The sequence below is a fragment of the Hemitrygon akajei genome, chromosome 20, assembly GCF_048418815.1.
Source record: "Hemitrygon akajei chromosome 20, sHemAka1.3, whole genome shotgun sequence".
Lineage (NCBI taxonomy): Eukaryota > Metazoa > Chordata > Chondrichthyes > Myliobatiformes > Dasyatidae > Hemitrygon > Hemitrygon akajei.
This window is the reverse complement of record NC_133143.1, coordinates 60,568,552-60,589,205: the sequence shown is the minus strand read 5'-3', so window position 1 is coordinate 60,589,205 and position 20,654 is coordinate 60,568,552. Positions and strand designations below refer to the sequence as shown.

The 20,654-nt window shown below is 40.5% G+C and overlaps 1 protein-coding gene across 3 annotated transcripts in view; it reads right to left on the bottom strand.

Annotated features, from left to right (window-relative positions):
- The window catches only part of pde11al (phosphodiesterase 11a, like), a 256,526-nt gene that overhangs the window by 65,956 nt on the left and 169,916 nt on the right, over nt 1-20,654 (bottom strand). For all 3 annotated transcript variants that reach the window (XM_073024412.1, XM_073024414.1, XM_073024415.1), the window contains one exon: nt 12,452-12,542. In XM_073024412.1, the coding sequence (XP_072880513.1) occupies nt 12,452-12,542 (91 nt within the window). The remainder of the gene's footprint in view (nt 1-12,451; nt 12,543-20,654) is intronic.

The window sequence follows — 20,654 nt, the reverse complement described above, 5'->3', positions numbered from 1 at the left end:
ACTTAACAAAACGGCTGTAACCACCAAGTTTTAGGCATCATTCATGACTTCCAAAGAACCTCTGGATCAATACCACCAGATCCATCAAACTATAGAAACAAAGTTCACGTGCCACATTTTAAAACAACTTCCACTGGCACCATTCTGGTAGTAAGTGTAATCAGAAACACAACTCACTTAAAGCAAAGGAGGACACAGAGCGGCAGAAAGATGCTGATTATGAAGTCTGAATGGCCATACAAAGCCCTCTGGAATAATTGGTTCTGAGTACAGTTTATGTTATTCAAACAGAAATGTCCTGTGTGAAAATATCACGTTCCATTTGCTTAATAATGCTATAACTTGTTAATTCCTCTGCCTAGGAATTCTCTGGCACTGAAAATAGTATCTGAAGTGGCTATTGCACTGTGGATCAACGTAGCTTTCGTGTGAAAGTAAACATGAGAAATTCTGCAGATACTGGAAATCCACAGCAACACACGACCAATGTGAAGGAACTCAGCAGGTCAGAAAGCGCCCATGGAAATGAATAAACAGACAACGTTTCGGGCCGAGGCCCTTCTTCAGGATTGGGAAGGAAGAGGGAAGATGGCAGAATGAAAAGGTGGGGGTAGGGGAAGGAGGATAGCTAGATGGCGATAGGTGAAACCAAGTGGTGGAGGTGGGGGAGGGAAGTCAAGGGCTGGAGAAGAAAGAGTCTTGGAGAGTGGACCATAGGAGAAAAGGAAGAAAGAGTGAACACAGGGGGAAGTAACAGGCAGGTGAGAAGAGGTGAAAGGTCAGAGTGGGGAATAGAGGAGGGTTGAGGATTTCTTTATTGGAAGAAGAATTTGATATTTATGCCATCAGGTTGGAGCTACCCTGAATGGATATAAGGTGTTGCTCCTCCACCCTGAGCGTGGCCTGAGGGTGAGGGCATGATGGTGCCCTGCACTAAAACATTATTAGGAAAAGGAGAGAGCAGTAGAATACAATCAGGGCACAATTCATAAGGACAAACGAAGCTGGGTGAAATTAGATATGTGAATGGGTTGAAGTAACCTTCAGGCCAAATATGATGGCGTTCCTGAGGGAGACCTATAGTGAGGGCAAGATTTAAAATTAAATGGTACCTACCTGGGCCAGTTACCAGCACCAGGCTCCAAGGGGACCAGCTTGGGGCAATCATCTTCAAGTATTTACAAAGTAAGCCTTATAATCAAGAACTATGCAGGAGCGATTAAATTTTCTGTAAGTGCTATTGGTTAACAAGTCATTCAAGAAACCTGTCTTTTTAACCCATCAGATTCATGCTGGCTGTCAAGCACCCATCTGCTGCACTGTGCAGAAGGTGTGTGTGTGTGTGTGTGTGTGTGTGTGTGTGTGTGTGTGTGTGTGTGTGTGTGTGTGTGTGTGTGTGTGTGTGTGTGTGTGTGTGTGTGTGTGTGTGTGTGTGTGTGTGTGTGTGTGTGTGTGTGTGTGTGTGTGTGTGTGTATATATATATATATAGCTGGGGAGCCTAAGACTTTTGTGCAGTACATCCAAGGGGTCAGTGTGGACATGGTGGAGGATTACAAATACCTGAGGATACGAATAGACAATAAACTGGACTGATCAAAGAACACTGAGGCTGTCTACAAGAAGGGTCAGAGCCGTCTCTATTTCCTGAGGAGACTGAAGTGCTTTAACATCTGCTGGACGATGCTGAGAATGTTCTACGAGGCTGTGGTGGCCAGTGCTATCATGTTTGCAGAATCAACAAACTCATTCATAAGGCCAGTGATGTTATGGGGGTGGAACTGGACTCTCTGACGGTGGTGTCTGAAAAGAGGATGCTGTCCAAGTTGCATGCCATCTTGGACAATGACTCCCATCCACTCCATAATGTATTGGTTAGGCACAGGAGTACATTCAGCCAGAGACTCATTCCACCGAGATGTAACACTGAACGTCATAGGAAGTTATTCCTACCTGTGACCATCAAACTTTACAACTCCTCCCTCGGAGTGTCAGACACCCTGTGCCAATAGGCTGGACTTATTTCCACTTGGCATGATTAACTTATTATTTAATTATTTATGGTTTTATATTGCTATATTTCTTCACTATTCTTGGTTGGTGCAGCTGTAACGAAACCCAATTTCCCTCGGGAACAATAAAGTATGTCTGTTCGTCTGTCTGTCTGTCTGACTGTATACTAATCCAATTTATCAGCACTTGGTACATAGATATCTATCTCTTGATGATTCAAATGTTTTCTATTATTATATTATTCTTTAATTTTGAAATATAGCACAGCAACAGGGCCTTCTGACCCAATGAGCCCACACCACCCAATTGCATCCTTAAGACCAATTTACATACTAATGCATAAGTCTTTGGAATGCACTAGGAAACAGGGGGACCCAGAAGAAACCCACATGGTCGTACACACTCCCCACAGACAGTGATGCAATTGAACTTGGATTCAACATTTCCAAACTGGATATTCCCAGTGTATTTTTGGTTGATTGGAACTTCCAGGTTAAATGATTTTCTCTTGTACTCTTCCTTTCCCTTCCTACGGCAACACACTTTCCATGCTAACAAGCTGCCTTGTAATATGTGCGTAGCTGACATGCTGGAGGCAGGTCCTCTCATTGGACAAACTGCGCAGTGTTATTAAGGAGCCAAAATTTGCTACATCTTTAAATCCCTAACACTTATGTTGTTCATTTGTAATTTTCCCTCTCACGTGGGATTAATTTCCTTCATGAGGCAGTCTCATATACATAAATCAAACAGCAAAAACCTGCAGATGCTGGGGATTTGTAATAAACACCAGTAACACTGGAAATACCCAGCAGATCAAGCAACACCAGTACAGAGGAAATCAGGGTTAGCATTGACCTTTCATTAGAACCGAGAAAATATAAGAAAAAAAACACGTTTTAAGTTGCAGACAAGGAATGGAGAGAACAAAGTCGGATGCAAACTGAGAGAGGCAGAATGATGTGACGCTATTAGTGGCTGAGAAAGGTTGGTGAAGACTTGCAACCTCAGATGATCAATCTGGAGGAGATGAGCAAAGAATGAAAGAGAGAGAGAGAGAAAGAAAATATAACACAGGAAGAGTGAGATACGAAGTATTGCAGATGCGGTATTTGTCAATTTTTGTCTGTATGTGGTTGAGTGCGTGACTCCAGAACAACATCCGTGCATCACCATGCTATAGCCCATGACACTCAGGAACTTGGGCTACATTATTATTTTTGTACATATTATTGTTTTAGTAACTATGTTTTTCTGCTATCGTATTATATGTGCTGTGTGTGACTGTTGGTTTTGTGTTTTGCACCTTGATCCCAGAGGAACGCTGTTTCGTTTGACAGCATTCATGAGTATGGTTGAATGACAATTAACCTTGAACTTCTTCACTTAGTCTACTGTACTTCTTTGTCCTACTGTGAATGCCCTCAAGAAAATTAATCTCAGGGTTGTTTACGGTGACATACTATGTACATTGATAATAATTTTGAATTTTGCAATGCTGAGAATCTACAATAAAAATGTAGAACGTTGGAAATACATAGTAAGTCAGACAGTGTCTGCAGAGACAGAACACAGAGTAAGCGTGACAAGTTGATGATCTTTCCTCAGGTCTGATACAAACTGCAGAGTTGGGTTCGCGGAAATTGATGAACTTAGTGTTTATTCATGGTGGCTGCAATGCATTAAGTTGTAGATAAAATGTTGTTTCTTCAGTTAATATTCAGCTTCATTGGAACAGTGTGAGGCCAAGGACAGAGAGGGGTCCGCACAGAGCCACTGAGTACAGCACACATGATGTCATACTCAAATGAATAGGTCCCTGATGAAAATGCAAACAGAGATATAATACTGAGCTCTAGTCTCCTTACGTAACAAAGGAGATAATTGCAATTGAGAAAACACAACAAGGTTTGACCAGATTGATTCCTGGAGTTTGACCCTTGAGAAGGGGCAAGGCAGATCGGATCTACACTCTTCCGTGTTGAGAAATGTTACCTTTGAGAATACCACAGTCTTACAGGGCTCAACTAGGTAAAATTATTAGTTTTGTATTTACAGAATGTATTTAGAGATACAGCACAGTGACTCCAAGTGCCCATGCTGCCCAATTACACCCATGTGAGCAATTTACCTACTAACCTATTCTTCCATGGAATGTGGGGTGAATCCAGAGAACCCGGTCACAAGGAGAAGGTACAGCCAGTGCCAGAACTGACCCCGGGTTGCTTTTACTATAATAGTGTTACACTAGCTGTCATGCCACCATGTAGCCCCATATGCAGGTATCATACTTCGTCTGCCTGGAGTATTTTGAACTGGGGGGGTCAGAGTCTCATAATATAGGGATGGCTATTCAGCACAGAGTTTAAAGAAACATCTTCATTCAGAACGTAGTGGATCTTTAGGGCTGAGGAGGTTCAGCACTGAGTATGCCATGAAAGAGATACTAAAAAATCTTGCAATGTTAAGGGAATCAAGGAACACAAAGTTTTGTTCTTCCTACTCTGGCTTTTCAGTTCAATTGATTCTTAGTTCATGTTGCAAAGTTCTTACAAAGCACTGGGTTTAGGTGTAACCCATCTCCTTTCTACATTAAAAAGTCTTCAGAGTTATTTCTGCAGTTGCTTGGCATAAACTTTCTCAAATCCTCCATTTTTGGCCAGTTTTCCCTGAGCTTGCAAGTCTACGGCAGTTATCTTATATAACATTTAGAGGTTATGCTGCACTGTGAGGATAGTACGATCAAATATTAGATACTTCTGTCATAAAAACCAGTGTGGACTATCCTCACAGTAAGGGACGGCTAGGGAGAGTCGTGTAATGTTTTGCAGCGCCAGTGAGCTGGATTCAAGTCCCATCCCTGTCTGTACAGTCTCCCCATGACCACACGGGCTTTGTCCAGGTGCTTTGATTTCCCCCAACATCCCTAAGTCAAAGGTTAGTAGGTTAATTGGTCACATGGTTGTAACTGAGTGGAGCTGGCTCGTTGTGTCAGAAGGACCTGTCACTGTGCTGTATCTGTAAATACAAAAATAAACAGTACTTCCTCAATGTACTTCGTAGTATTTCCTCAGGTTTATAATCTAGAATACTATAGAGTTGTCCCTGAAGCACACAGCTGCTATCTTGCTTTAGTTCTGGTGGGGAGGGGGGTGGGTGGTAAATCAGTGAAACATTACAGGAAAATGCCATCCTCTGTGACAACATTTTATAAATGTGATCATTTTTCTACCCTACGTTGGAATATGAGTTCCATTCCTTTTAAGGGAAATACTAATGGGAGAGGGAACAGCTTTGGAGATTTCTTCTGATAGGAATAACCATCTTGCTTGTGACACAGCACAGGGATCAATCAGCACGTTAAATGAAGGAATCAGCCTCCAGTTTGGCACCTGGAGATGGGGAAGGTCAAGGGCAGATGAGGAAACATGCCTGAGTCGGACTGGGCCTGAAGAAACCACCCCTCCCCCCCATGTAGAATAAGGTCCTAGTGTTTCCATTGCAGTGTTGAGACAGATGAAAAAGCAGTGGCATTCTTCTTCACTGAAATTAGCCCTGATTCAATGACTCAGTAACTGAGTCCACAAGTCAGAAACTTGGAATTAGTGATTTTAAATTTTAAATTCTTGTGTCAAATGCATGGACATATGATTCTTGAAATGGAACTCCAAACTCACAACAAATGGGATTTTGAAATAAATCCCAATTATCTACTTTATTACTATTGGAATATGTGAATATTTCTTCCTCTCAAACTCAATTGATCAGTAAGCTATGGTTGCAGGGGTAAGGAACATCTTTTTAGTTAGATGTTTGAACTAGGGCCTGGCTCTGGTTGATCCAGAAGCAAACAGAAACCTTTAATCAGCAGTTCAAATTAGTAGAAAATCAACTGTGAGTAACAAATTAAAATACCCAAAAGAATAAAACAGTAGATGTAGAAGATGGAGAGGAGATTTGAGAGAGGTCCACAAAATTATGAGGGGTATGGATAGGGAAATTGCAAGCAGCAGGCTTATTCCACTGAGGTTTGGTGGGACTACAACTAGAGGTCACGGGTCAAGGACAGAAGATGAAAAGTCTTGAGGGGAACATGAGGGGAAACTTCTTCACTCAGAGGGTCATGAGGGTGTGAAATGAGCTTCCAGCGCAAGTGATGCATGCAAGCTCGATCATCAGTGTTTAAGAGAAGCTTGGACATGTATAGTAGGGATATGGAGGATATGGTTCTGGTGCAGGTCAATAGGAGAGGGCAGTCTAAATGGTTTCAGCACAGACTAGATGGGTCAAAGGGCCTGTACTTTACATGACTCTTTGACTCTAGATAGTTATGCAGATCTGACAAACTCAAATGGAAGTGGGGGCACATGTGAAACACAGCTTGCAAAAAATGTTTTACTTGTTTCTGTCTCTGAGTGGTTGTTTCTGACGTGGAGTTTCATCTGGATATGGTGATGGTGATGTTAACTGGAGAATATCTAAAGAATATAATGTTGCAAAAAACACATTTCACAACATATACAGTATCAGTGATAATAAACCTGAGTTGGATTCTGAAATTGTATCAAGAATGTAGATTTAAATTTTACTATCAGTTAGGCTGTGATTACGGTGGCATAGCAACTATTGTAACCTTTTTCAGCATCAGTTCACGCCACTGTCTGTCAGGTGTTTGTACTTTTTTCCTGTGACTATGTGAGTTTCCTCCAGGTCTCTGGTTTCCTTCCACACTCCAAAGACATACAGGTTAGTATGGATTAGTAAGTTACTAGCTGGCCATGTTGGTGATGGAAGTATGGTGATACTTGTGGGCTGCCCCCAGCACATCTTCAGACTGTGTTGGTTACTGACGCAAACAACGCATTTCACTGGGTCTTTTGAGGATGTAACAAATAAAGCTGATCTTTGTTGTTACCTTTACACGTAATGTACTTAAAATTTCTTAGAATATTTCTGGAACTTCATTAAATCAGAGAAATGAAAAAAAATCTAATCAAAATGACATGTTTTAATTTTAATATGCTTTAAGGCTTATTGTATGAGGGGCATTTGATGGCTCTGGGACTGTGCTCATTGGAATTCAGAAAAAAGAGGTGGGGGAGCTTATTAAAACCTATCGAATGTTGAAAGGCTTTGATAGAGTGGATGTGGAGAGGATGTTTCCTACAGACGGGGAAGTCTAGGACCAGAGAGAACAGTTTTAGAATAGAGGGATGTCCATTTGGAATGGAGATGAGGGAGAATTCATCATTTTTTTAACTGTACAATCAGTTCTGAGGAACCCAAATTGCAAACACATGAGATTCTGCAGAAGCTGGATTTCCAGAGTAACACACACAAAATGCTGGAGGGTATCTCAAAGTTTTGGGCAACATGAAGTCGATGTTTCAAGCCGAGACGTGATGAAGGGTCTCGGCCCAAAACATCAACTGTTTATTTCTTTCCAGGTATGCTGTGTGACCTGCTGAGTTCCTCCAGGATTTTGTGGATGTGTGTTGCCCCAAATTGCACATGCTCTGCCTCGTTATCAAGTGGCTTGTAGGACCAAACTTTACAGGAGACAAGAGAGATCAGTTCAGAAACAAGCATCAGATAGTTTGCAGTCTGATTTCAGTGGGACCAGCAGCACTGGTCCATGGTAGTTCAAGCTATCCCATTCCCCTTCCTTTTACCCAGCACCAGAAGCCAATTCTCAGCATCCTGATGTCAGGTTTCAACATTTGGTGCCTGCACAAGGACCAACACCACGATTAATGGGAATCTCACAAATATCCTTGGTCAGGCGTTTGGCTAGAGCTGATTGATTCACAGCTGAAATGTCAAAGCACACTCCTTCCAGGTCATGCTCTCTTCTCACTGCTGCTATCAGGAAGGAGGTAGAGGAGCCTCAGGATTCTTACACCAGGTTCCCAAACAGTAATTACCCCTCAACCAACAGGCTCTTGAACCAACGCATAACTTCACAAAACTTCACTCACCCCAACTGTCTCCACAACCTACAGGCTCACTTTCAATGAAGCTTCGTCTCATGTTCTCAATATTTAATGCTTATTTATTTATCATTATTATTTTGTCTTTTTTTGTCTTTTTGTACTTGCACCATTTGTTGCCCTTTGCACACTGGTTGCTTGTGCATCTTGCTGTGTGTGGTATTCCACTGATTCTATTCTGTTTCTTTGTATTTACTGTGAATACCTACAAGAAAATGAATCTCAGTTCATTTAACATAACATGGCAACATGGTAACATACATGTACTTTGGTGATAAATTTACTTTGAACTTTAAACTTTATTATTATTTTATGCAGATTTTCCTGTATGATTTCAATGAACTGTAAAGCTTTGAATGATTTCTCTCAGGGCTCCTGGGAGTTGTTCCTCGAACTTACTAAGAACCCAAAGTTTACTGAAATAAAAAAAGGAAAGTGCTTCAAGGAGAATATCTGGTCTTTAAAATGCAAAGATGATAAAAAGTTTGAGGATTATTATTTATTAAAAATTACTCACACATCTTTTTCATGTTGTTCCCTATGGATATGGAAGATTGAAGCTGATTTATATTTTAATCTTCTTTCTCTGAATAGCTTATGATACATTAATGATGAAAACTGCTTTCTATTGGGCCAGTGTTTGGAAATGTTCAACTGCCTCAGGGTTCATTAATTATTCTAGATAATTTTTTTTCTCTTTTTTTATGCGAGTGTAAAACAGTCACTGGCTCACTATATTTGCATTTTAGGGAACAAAGACAAAGTTGCCTCTTCTCTACTTGGTCCCAAATGTACTCCCGTAAACAGGCAATTAGCATTTACAGAATTGATACAAACTTTAAAAAATATATGTACTAATTTAATTAAAGGTCATGATAACATATTCTCAGTTTTTTAAAGGAGTGCACCATCATAACATACGGAGTCTTGCAGACTGTTTGAGAACAAGGGTTCAGTGACTTCTGGCTGTAAAGCTGTGGGCTAGCTGAAAGGGTTGGGTGGGGGAGAAGGGTGTAGCCTAAAGCAGTGGTTGCTGTTCTATGGCAAGATTTTATGACACCATCCTAAATGGGCGAGCAAGCAGTCGGCTTTGCAGCTGAAATTTTAGTGACAGTTACTTCTGTTAGAAAGTAGTCTCAGGCCCCATTGGAATTTCAGATGAAGAAATGCTCAAGGATGGATGACACAGAACCCTTGATTTTTTTTTGCCCCTTGTGTTTCTTCTCAGGATTATCATTACAGAACTGCATGCCCCAAGCCCTTATGAATTAGAGCTCTTTTTTGTGGTATAGCAGCTATATATCCTTCTTCAGATTATCACAATATTTACATGTTAAATAGTTCTTTTCAATGCAAAAGCTTCTGCAAGTTCTGGAGTGGTTCCAGCAATGCAGTCCTTTGACATATACATGTTATCATAGTCACCACGGATTACTTTGTAATTCTTGCTTATGACTGAAATTTAAACTTCTCAATTGCTCCTTTTTCAAGAGCAAGCTTACCTTCGAGGAGGGCAGCAAGAACGTTGCTGTTTGTGTGTTGCTCTGGATTTTCAGCATTGCTGAATCTCTTTTATTTATGATTTGCTGCTAGATGTGTTTCCTTTGATAGTTTGGCTTCTATACAATTGATAATGCCTTGGAGGTAAGTTTTATCCAGATTAAAGACACAATATTGGTTCAAGATGTTAAAGCAGAATTCATTTTCTCTGCAGATTTAAGAGTCAAAAAACCTTGACTGAGATTGGGCTTTTCAGCATCTAAAGCTTCTCTGTCACTTAATCTGGTGACCCAGGTTTGGTGCAGCAACGATACAGCAGCTGATCGACACTCCATCTCTTCTCAAGATGCATTGCCCATTACCGAGCAATTATTCCATACAAGCCTCTCTGTCACTCAAAGTGGTCAGGTTTGATGCAACGATGATATGGCAGCTGACTGATAGCTCATCTCCTCCCAAGATGCATTGCTCATTGCTAAGCAACTGTTCTGCATGTAGTTTAACCAAAGCTCTATTCTCAAAATTCATTGGCTGATAAAGTTCAGGTTATCCATATCAAATCTTGGATAATAGAAAGGATTGGGAAAGCAATGTCCATTCATATTGTACATTGGCAGAATCCATCATTAAGGACTTGCTTGCTTCTTACTGCTACATCAGAGAGCGGGTATAGGAGGCTGAAGATATACTCTCAAATATTTTAAGAACAGCGTGTTCCACTCTGCCATCAGATTTCCGAACAGAAATTAAACCAACCCATGAACGCAACCTCATGATTTTTGTTCTCTTTTTGTACTACTTACCACATATATGATTACATATACTAATATATATATATTTCTTATTGTAATTTATAGTATGTTTACATATTGCTCTGTCCTGCTGCCACAAATCAACAAATTTCACAACGCACGTCAGTGATATTAAACCTGATTCTGATTCTGATACTGAGCTGTTCACTATCAGTACCCAGGAGCAAAACAACATCCTTCTATTTACCAGCCTTTAATCATAATGAAGCTCACTTACATTAGTACATGCATTCACTTGACCAAAAGCCTCAGATGGAATTAAATTGCTTGGAACTTGCAGTTCCATAATGGAATGCGTCTGACACCAGGATTTTTTTAATCACAGTACAGCAACATAAGCTAGGTGCCATTTTTGGCATTCTTTTTGAATGTAACACTTCATACTCTAAGAGCAGATAGAAGATCCTTAAACCTCCAAATTGACAGCCAGCCCTGCCATCCATCTTTATCCTTGCTTATAATGGATGATTTGGACTTGGATATTTGCTTTAGACATACAGTAAATACAGAAAGTTTCCAGAAAAAGGCCAGCAACATCATGAAGTATCTCACCCACCCTGCTCATGGACTGTTTGCCCCACTGTCATCAAGGAGGAGGCTACGTAGCATCCACGCCAGGACCACCAGACTCAAAAACAGTTCCTTTCCCCAAGAAGTAAGACTGATCAACATCTCCACTCACTAACCCACCCCACCACACCCCTCACCATCACTACTTTATCATTTCCTGTCAGAGTCAGCTTATGTAGAGACACTCCTGTGCCTAGTATCACTTTATGGACATAAATCAATCTATTTATATAAGCTATCTTATGTATCATATTTATTGTGTTTTTACTAGTGTGTTCCTTATCTTTTTTTTGGTGTTACATCGGATCCAGAGTAACAATTATTTTGTTCTCCTTTACACTTGTATACTAGAAATGACATCTTGAATCTTCTCAAAATTTTCCAAAGCATATAAATAGGAGGGAAAGTTCAGAAAGACAAGTTTAGCAGAAAAAGCCAAAACATTAAAAATGCAGGTTAGCTTGGATAAATGTAAGATTTTAGGAGAAGACTTGAAGAATCAAAGTTATATAACTTACGGAAGTGCCGATTTAAGAGTGCGGATAACCAGCAAAACTTAAGGTTCAAGTGCACAGTTGCCAGGAATTATCACAAAGGATAAAGGACAAATAGGAAATTTAAGGGTCTGCTATTTGCCCATAGAAATCAATCCCCCAAACCCAACATAAGTACAGGGTCAATTTGCATACAACTAATAAGAGTGAAAATGATCAAAGGCTGAGTGACAAGTTAAAGCCCATCCCAATTAACAATGTAACTGATAACTGAAAAGTATTTCTATCATCTGCACGTGTCCATTTCATTTTACGACATTAACCTTGCAAATTTTCAACACTACTCTCTCTGCCTTGATGTGGGACCATTTTTTTCAAAAGACAGCATGCCATGGGTTTTCATATGGAGAGCACCCCCCCCCAAAAGAAAAACATCCTAGATAATTCGTCTCATTTTAAAGATATTTGTTGGTAGATTCCATCAAGTCTAGGTACAAAATGGCCGCTGCAGCAAAGACAGAAGAAAAGCTTTGCGCACCACTGAATTCCATCTTCTAGATAAATCTGCGTTAGTATTTCAATAAGTATATTTAAATGACAACTTGTAAGAAGTAATGGTTTAGAACCTGTATCACTGTTTCATACATGACTAAGGATGGCTGGTATATAGGGATAACAATTCATCTGATACCATGCTTGGCTAAAAAAATGTGATGACATAAATTATTGGCTAACAAACCAATTGTGTGGCACTAATCAACTTGGTTCCTGCTAAAGAATTCTCATAAGCATAAACTTTCATTTGTAATAAAACCTCAGCTTTGCTAGGCTTTTACATTGAGGGGGCAGTCATGCATATATATTTGATATTAGAGTTAGGCTTAATAATTACCACACTATAAATTCTATAGTTGAATGCTATAACTATATAAAAGTATAATTTATAAACCATGACATTTTGCAGCTCAGCAACCATGTTTATTAAAAAATTGATCCCCTTTTCCTGCTTTATAATGCATTTGCAAATTGTGGGTATACTTTTGCCTGGAGTCAGTGTTTTTTCCCTTTGCTTACCTCACTCTGCAATATCATTACAGCATGGTTGAAGTGATGGTGCTCCAGAGTGGCAGATGTCCCATACAGCTGTGCTAAAGCTGATCTGCTCCTGCAAGGGAATCAAATGCACGAGCCATCAGAGCTTGGCTGGTGAACTACTTGTGCACAGGCATCCACTGGTTCATTAAATGGAAATTTAAAAAGTCGCGATGGACGTCCGTGGCTGCAGTTGTTTGTGGAATCGAAATGCACTTACAAGGGTAACTCATTTGTGTTTTCATCCATACTTCATTACAGATCCGGAATGTCTACAGGCGTACCGCGGGGAGCCTTCTGACTGGTGGCATCACCGTGTGATTTGGAGGGGCCACCGCACAGGATCAGGAAAAGCTGCGGAAAGTTATAAACTCAGCCAGCTCCATCATGGGCGCAAGCCTCCCCGGAATCGAGGGCAAATTCAAAAACTGATGCCTCAGAAAGGGAGTATGCACCATTAAGGACCCCCATCACCCAGAACATGTCCTCGTCTCATTGCTACCATCACTGAGGAGGCACAGAAACCTGAAGGCATACACTCAATATTTCAGGAACAGCTTCTTCCCCTCCACCATCAGATTTCTGAATGACCAATGAACTACCTCAGTATTTTCCCCTCTCTTTTTGTACTCTTTATTTAATTTAATTTTCTTTTTTACTTCTGACTGTAATTTATAGTTTTTATTATGTATTGCACTGTACTCCTGCCACAGAACAACAAATATCATGACATATGCCAGATATATTAAACCTGATTCTGAAGTTTTCATATTTATAGATTCAAATTAAAGCTAGTAGTTCACTAAATTATTCAGAAAATAAGTCATGGGTAGACAGTGCAGAGTGGGTTAAAATTTTCCTGAGGGTAGCTGCAATGTGAGGTCTTATTAAGAGGTGGGCTTTTAGATTTAGAGGATGTCACTGTATTAACAGGATAAGTTGACCCGTGGGGTTGTAAGGATCTGTGAGGGGATAACCCTACATTAATTCACAATTCCTTCTCCCAAACAGATGCTGTTGGACGCGCTGGGCTCCTCCGACAGTCTGCTTACTGCTTCAGATTCCAACAACAGCAGACACTCGCACAAACTTCTCAATGTAATTCTAAGCAAAGTGAAAACTTCCCTTAATGCACGACTATAGGGAAGATTCCTGTGTGCTCTGCTTTGGACTTGTCTTTCAACACATTCCTGTTCTCAGATGTATCATCCATCTATCCAATTCCCCAACCCACTCCCTCCTCTCCTTCCCCAAGAGCAGAGCCCTAGAAAGTTTCCTGACACAATAGCTCAAATTAAAACTTATTATCAAAGTTCAATGTAAATTTATTATCAAGGTACATATATGTCACCATATACAACCCTGTGGATTCACTTTGTTGTGGACATACTCTATAAATCCATAATAGAATATTAAGCACACAGAACCAATGAAAGACCGCACTAACTGTATGTTCAGCCCGTGTGCAAAAGAAAACAAACTGTGCAAATATAAAAAGAAAGAAATACTAATAATAATAAACAAATAAACAATACATATGGAGCACTTGAGGTGAAGAGTCCTTGGAGTACAGTAGTCAATCATCTAGAAATGGAAAAAATATGGCACAGTTATAAATCTGCCTAGAGCAGGCTGTCCTCAAAAACTGAGTGACCGTATAAGAATGGGTCGAGTCAGGGAGGCTACCAAGAGACCTATGACAACTCTGGAGAAGTTACAAGCTTCAGTGGCTGAAACGGGAGAGGCTGCACATACAACTGTTGCCCGGGTGCTTCACCAGTCATAGCTTTATGGGAAAGTGACAAAGAGAAAGCTACTGTTGAAAAAAGCTCACATGAAATCTCAGCTAGAGTTTGGCAGAAGGCATGTGGGAGACTCTAGTCAGCTGGAAGAAGGTTCTATAGTCTGATGAAACCAAAATTGAACTTTCTGACCATTGGACTTAATGCCATAAGCCAAACACCGCACTTTATTGACTTCATCTACTAAATACTGACTTGAAGGAGGTGAGTAATTATGCAATCAATTAGTTTGTGTTAAATAATTGTAATAATTTTAGACCAATTTGTAGAAATTTGTTTTCACTTCGATACTGTTGATCAGTGTTAAAAAAAAGCCAAATGAAATCCACTGAGATTCAATGTTGTAAAACAATAAAACATGAAAACTTCCGGGGGAGGGGAATACTTTTTATAGGCACTATATACTGCATATGTTACCACATAATACCTTGAGATGTATTTTCTTTCAGGCTTTTATAGGAAAATAAAGAAAAACAATAGAATTTATGAAAAGCTATACATAAACAAAGACTGACAAACAACTAATGTGCAAAAGATGACAAATCGTGCAAATAAAAAGTAACACTGAGAACATGAGTTGTAAAATGTTCTTGAAAGTGAGCCTGCAGGTAGCAGAATCAGCTCACAGTTGTGGTAAGTGAAGTGTGTGGAGTTATTCGTGCTGGTTCAGGAGCCTGGTGGTTTTAGGGTGGTAACCGTTCCAGGTATGGTTCTTGTGTTAATTGCAGTAAGGAGATCAGACTAGTCACCAGGATTAAAGGTGGAACAAGAAAATAGCAATTGACATCCGCCTTAGAGCTCTCAACTGCTACATTCTTCTTATATTGATGTATGGCTGCGAGTCATGGACCATCACAAATGCAATGGAAAAGAGAATCAATGCAGCAGAGATGTGGGTCCTCAGGAGAATGCTATGCATATCATATATGGAGTTCTACAGAGAACGAGAAAAAACGTACATTATTTTTAAAAAATCAAAAAACAGCTATCAAAATTCTTTAGACACATCATGTGAAGAGAGACATTAGAACGTTTAGTTAGCTGGAAAGCTGGAAGGAAAGAGAAGCCGAGGCAGAGAGAGAATGGAAATGGTAGATGGATTAACATCACGGTTAGAAACAGGGGGAGTCAACAACTACAATTCGGAGGGCCAGGGACTGTGATGGATGGGGAGACATGATCAGCCACGCCAAACAGCAAGGCACCTGAATGATGATGATTGCAATTTTCAGGAAGGCTCTTTTGCTCTATACTGTCTGTAATAGTTTTGTCGTACAAAAGTATAAAATAATTTGTACGGACACTGATCTTCTCTCCATGTGGCGTTTGATAGTTTGATATGCACAATCCTTTGTGCATATAGTCCTACTTCACTTTACAGACAAGAATCGAGTGAGGCAATATGAATTAATGGTACAATTTTAAATGGCAATCAAACAGTGTGAAATAAAGGGAATATGTACCATAATTTGAAGGGGACCAGAGATATTAAAAAGGCCACTAAAAATTATATGTGATTCTTCACTGATAATTACACTGATGCTGAGATAACATCTTAGGATGCGCTGGGACACCTCATCAGCGATGTAACTGGGGGTTATCGGGTGTTTTGGGTTTTTAAACCTCAGCCACCCTCGCCCAGGCAACCTAGTCTGGGTTGATTAGACACCAGCCTGAGTCCTAGCAGCACTGTTGATCTCGCTCCGAATAATAAATATTTGTAAAGACTGGAACAGTCCTATCTCTGTGGACAGTCAGAACTCTGTACTTTAGGAGAGATATCAAGCTTTTGCAGAAGATATAAAAATTTACTCAAACATAATTTTAACTCTGTGCTTACTCTGATGAGCCACCTAGTGTGCAAATAACTATTTACAAGTACTTTACTCAAGTTCACTTCAATACATTTTTGAAAACCTTGATTGAGTAAATCTTACTTTTGTACTGATTAGATCTACTTTGTATGTACAAATATCATCGTCAGTTTTTAACATTCCCCCATCACAGAATACGAAGAATGGCAAACATTTGGACAGCTTTAACATCCAACCAGCAGTCTGTAATCCTGAAACATCCAGGCCCAAGTTAGCAAAACCAGAGGACACAGCCTCAGAATACAGGGATGTCCACCTAGAAAGGAGTTGAGGAGGAATTTCTTTAGCCAGATGATGGTGAATCTGTGGGCTTCATTGCCATAGGCCAAGTCATTGGGTATATTTAAGGCAGAGGTTCTTGATTAGTGAGGGCTTGAAGAGATATGGGAAGGAGGTAGGAGATTGGGGCTGTGAGAGAAAATGGATCAACCATGATGAAATAGCGGAGCAGACTCAATGGGCCAAAAGGCCTAATTCTGCTTCTATAGACCTATAAAATGTAAGATGTACATACAAGAGGGTGTACATGCGTGAATCTTGTTGTATATTTAATATTTCATTAATATGTAAGTAAAATTGTAAATATCCTGTTTGATTACACAATTGATTACGGGTTATATGTAGGAAGTATGTGAATGACATATGTCATTACGCCACCACATCACATGTACACATGTAAACCACTGTGATACAGTGCTGCCCTTAACAGTGCACAGTCAATGGGGTCAGTTACAGTCCCTATTGATATCAATGGCAAAGGCAAAATCATCTCAATTTTAATCGCTCTTCTGCTTAAACTGGTACAGAATGGGACTGGTGGGATTACGGAATGGGACTGGTGGGATTACAGAATGGGACTAGTGAGACTATGGAATGGAACTGGTGAGATTACGGAATGGGACTGGTGGGATTACGGAATGGGACTGGTAGGACTACAGAATGGGACTGGTGAGATTACGGAATAGGACTGGTGAGACTACAGAACGGAATTGGTGGGACTATGGAATGGAACTGGTGGATTACGGAATGGGACTGGTGGGTCACGGAATGGAAATGGTAGGCGACAGAACTCCACTGGGGGGTGGCTACAGGAGGCTTAGAATCAGGAAAGTAAACAATTGCCTTTCCAGTTACTAATGTCAAAGAAAATAATTTAAAAAACACAAAGGTATCATAATCCGATAAGCACAGATACCTGCAGGGCTCACATATACCAGCTTTATCACTGCATACTGAAGAACAACTTCAATTTATAACAAACTTAAACTTTCATGTTGTCTTGATCTTAAGGGAAACCTTGAGGCTAACATTTTTACCAACTCGTGCACAGAACTTCATGAAAATCTTAAATCTCAATTAAACAATAAAATGAGTTCTGTGACAGACAGCCATGTTCTGATTTTCTGCATTCTTAATATTTTATATTAATAGTTATTGAGTTCATTCAGTGAGCTGGCCAGAACTTTTATTCTTCGCAGCATAGGATAATGAAAGGTGATCTTATAAAGGTGTTTAAAATTATGAAGGGCACAGACAGAGTCAATGCTCATAGTCTTTTTCCTAGGGTTGTGGAATCAAGAATGAGAGGACATAGGTTTAAGGTGAAAGGGAAGTGATTTAGTTGGACCCTAAGGTGCAATATCTTTTAGCCCAAGGATGGTCCATATATGGAATGAGCAACCAGGGGAAATGGCTGAGGCAGGTACATTGACAACATATAAAATACAAGGACAAGGCAGATTTAGAGGGAAAGGGGCCAAACACATCAAATGGGACCAGCCTTGAGGGGCACCTTGGGTGATATGAAGCAGCTGGGCTGAAGAGCCTGTTTCTGTGCTGAGGAACTCCAAGACTGTGTGCCCAATGGTTGGTACAACACCTTACAGTGCCAGCTTTAAGATCAGGGTTCAATTCCCACTGCTGCCTGTAAGGAGTTTGCATGTTCTCCCTGTGATCGTATGTGTTTCCCCAGGTGTTCTGGTTTCCTCTCCACATTCTAAAGATAACCCATTTAGGGTTAATGTGTTGTGGGCCTGCTACATTGGCAGTGGAAGTGCGGTGACACTTGCCCAGCACAATCCTTGCTGATTCGATTTGACACAAGACACACTTCATGTTTCAATGTACATGTGACAAATTAAGCTATTCTTCTCTCCTTATTATATAACCGTATAACAATTACAGCACAGAAACAGGCCATCTCGGCCCTTCTAGTCCGTGCTGAACGCTTACTCTCACCTAGTCCCACCGACCCGCACTCAACCCATAACCCTCCATTCCTTTCCTGTCCATATACCTATCCAATTTTTTTTAAATGACAATACCGAACCTGCCTCTACCACTTCTACTGGAAGCTCATTCCACACAGCTACTACTCTCTGAGTAAAGAAGTTCCCCCTCGTGTTACCCCTAAACTTTTGCCCCCTAACTCTCAACTCATGTCCTCTTGTTTGAATCTCCCCTACTCTCAATGGAAAAAGCCTATCCACGTCAACTCTATCTATCCCCCTCATAATTTTAAATACCTCTATCAAGTCCCCCCTCAACCTTCTACGCTCCAAAGAATAAAGACCTAACTTGTTCAATCTTTCCCTGTAACTTAGGTGCTGAAACCCAGATAACATTCTAGTAAATCTCCTCTGTAATCATCTAATAATTTGTATATTCGTACATAATCCCTCTTCTCACATGCCAACTCATCTCCTCTCCACATCTGCCCAATCTCTCAAGCTGCACATGGTATAAGAAAGCCTATCTTCCTTTTCGCCATTCCCCTATAATTTTCTTCCTGTTAGATCAGAGGGATGGCCAGCAAGCAGTGAATCCTTCCTAAGGCCTTCCATTAGATTTATATTGAATTTTAGAGACAGCAGCTGGCCCAGGGAGTTCAAAGACATTTTCCTCCAAGTCATTGGCTTATTTTCTATAACTCCCCATAATTGGTCAAGCAGGAAAGCGAAAATGAAGCTCACATTCCGATTCTCTCTCAGAACAATACATCAGGTCCATAATCATGGCCAGCTGCACTTCAGAAACTGAAATCCTTGTGAAGTAGAACCTAGGTTATTTATCACTGGCATACAATGAAGAACGGATGAATATACAGCCAAGAACAATGATAAATACCCCTACTGACGTTGATGGAAATAGCACCAGTTACAGAGGAATGTACATTTCTGTCAGCTGCACAAATTTGCTATCCTTTTTTTTAAACTAAATATTTGATATTTGGCATATAATAATGACACCTGGACAATTCAGGTTTGGCCTGGAGTAACATATTTGAAATTACCAGTCTGGCGTAGAAGAGCTCCAAGTCAGCTGAATTCAGGCCTCCATCTGTGCACCCGAACTTAAATCTAGGGAGTCGAAAGCTCCATTAGCAGGGATGCACCTGATTGTCAGCGGCTGTCAGAGTCCATTTGGAGCCATGTCTCAAGAGCCATCAGAGTTATAAACAGAATATATCACATTACAGCAAAGTACAGGCCCTTTGGACAATGATGTTGTGGCAATCTTTTAACCTACTCCAAGATCAGTCTAGACGACGGGTTCCCAAACGTTTATATGCCATGGGCCCCTACCATTAACGAAGGGGTCCGCGGACCCCAGGTTGGGAACACTAGCCTGAACCTTCCATCCAACTTAGTCCTCCATTTTTCTTTCCTCCATGGGCCTAAGAGTCTCTTAAATGTCCTTAGTGTATCTGCTTCCACCATTGTCCCCTTGCAGCCCGTTCTACATAACCAACACTCCATTTAAAAAAACATACTTCTGAAATACCCCATACTATTGTCCCTTAAAGTTATTGCTCCTCATACTAGTCTTTTCCACCATGCGAAAAAAACCCTGGATAGCCTCCATTTTTTATACCCCTTATCACAGTATACATCTCTATCAAGTCACCTCTCATCCTCCTTCGCTTCAAAGAGAAAAGATCTAGCTCTCGCTCAACCTCGACTCATATGATACAGTCTCTAATCCAGGCAGTATGCTGGTAAATCTCCTCTGCACCCTCTCTAGAGTTTCCACATCCTTCCTATATTGAGGTAAACAAAACTAAATAGAATTTTCCAAATATGGTCTAACCAGAGTTTTATAGAGCGACAACATTACCTCACAGCTCTTGAACTCATTCCCCTGACTAATGAAGGCCAACGGGCCACGTGACTTCTTAACCACTCTATCAAATTGCGCGACAAGTTTGAGGGATCTGTGGGCGTAGACCCCAAAATCCCTTTGCTTCTCCACACTGCTAAGAACCCTACCATGAACCTGTGTCCTGACTTCAAGTTCAACCTCTGAAGTGTATCATTTCATACTTTTCCACATTGAACTCAAGCTGCCACGTCTCAACCCAGTTCTGCATCTTATCAATGTCCCGCAGTAAGCTACGACAACCTTTTATACCTTTTTTAATGCCATAGACCAATACCATTAAGTAAGAGGTCTATGGACCCCTGTGACTATCCACACACCACCAACCTTTGTATCATCAGCAAACTTACT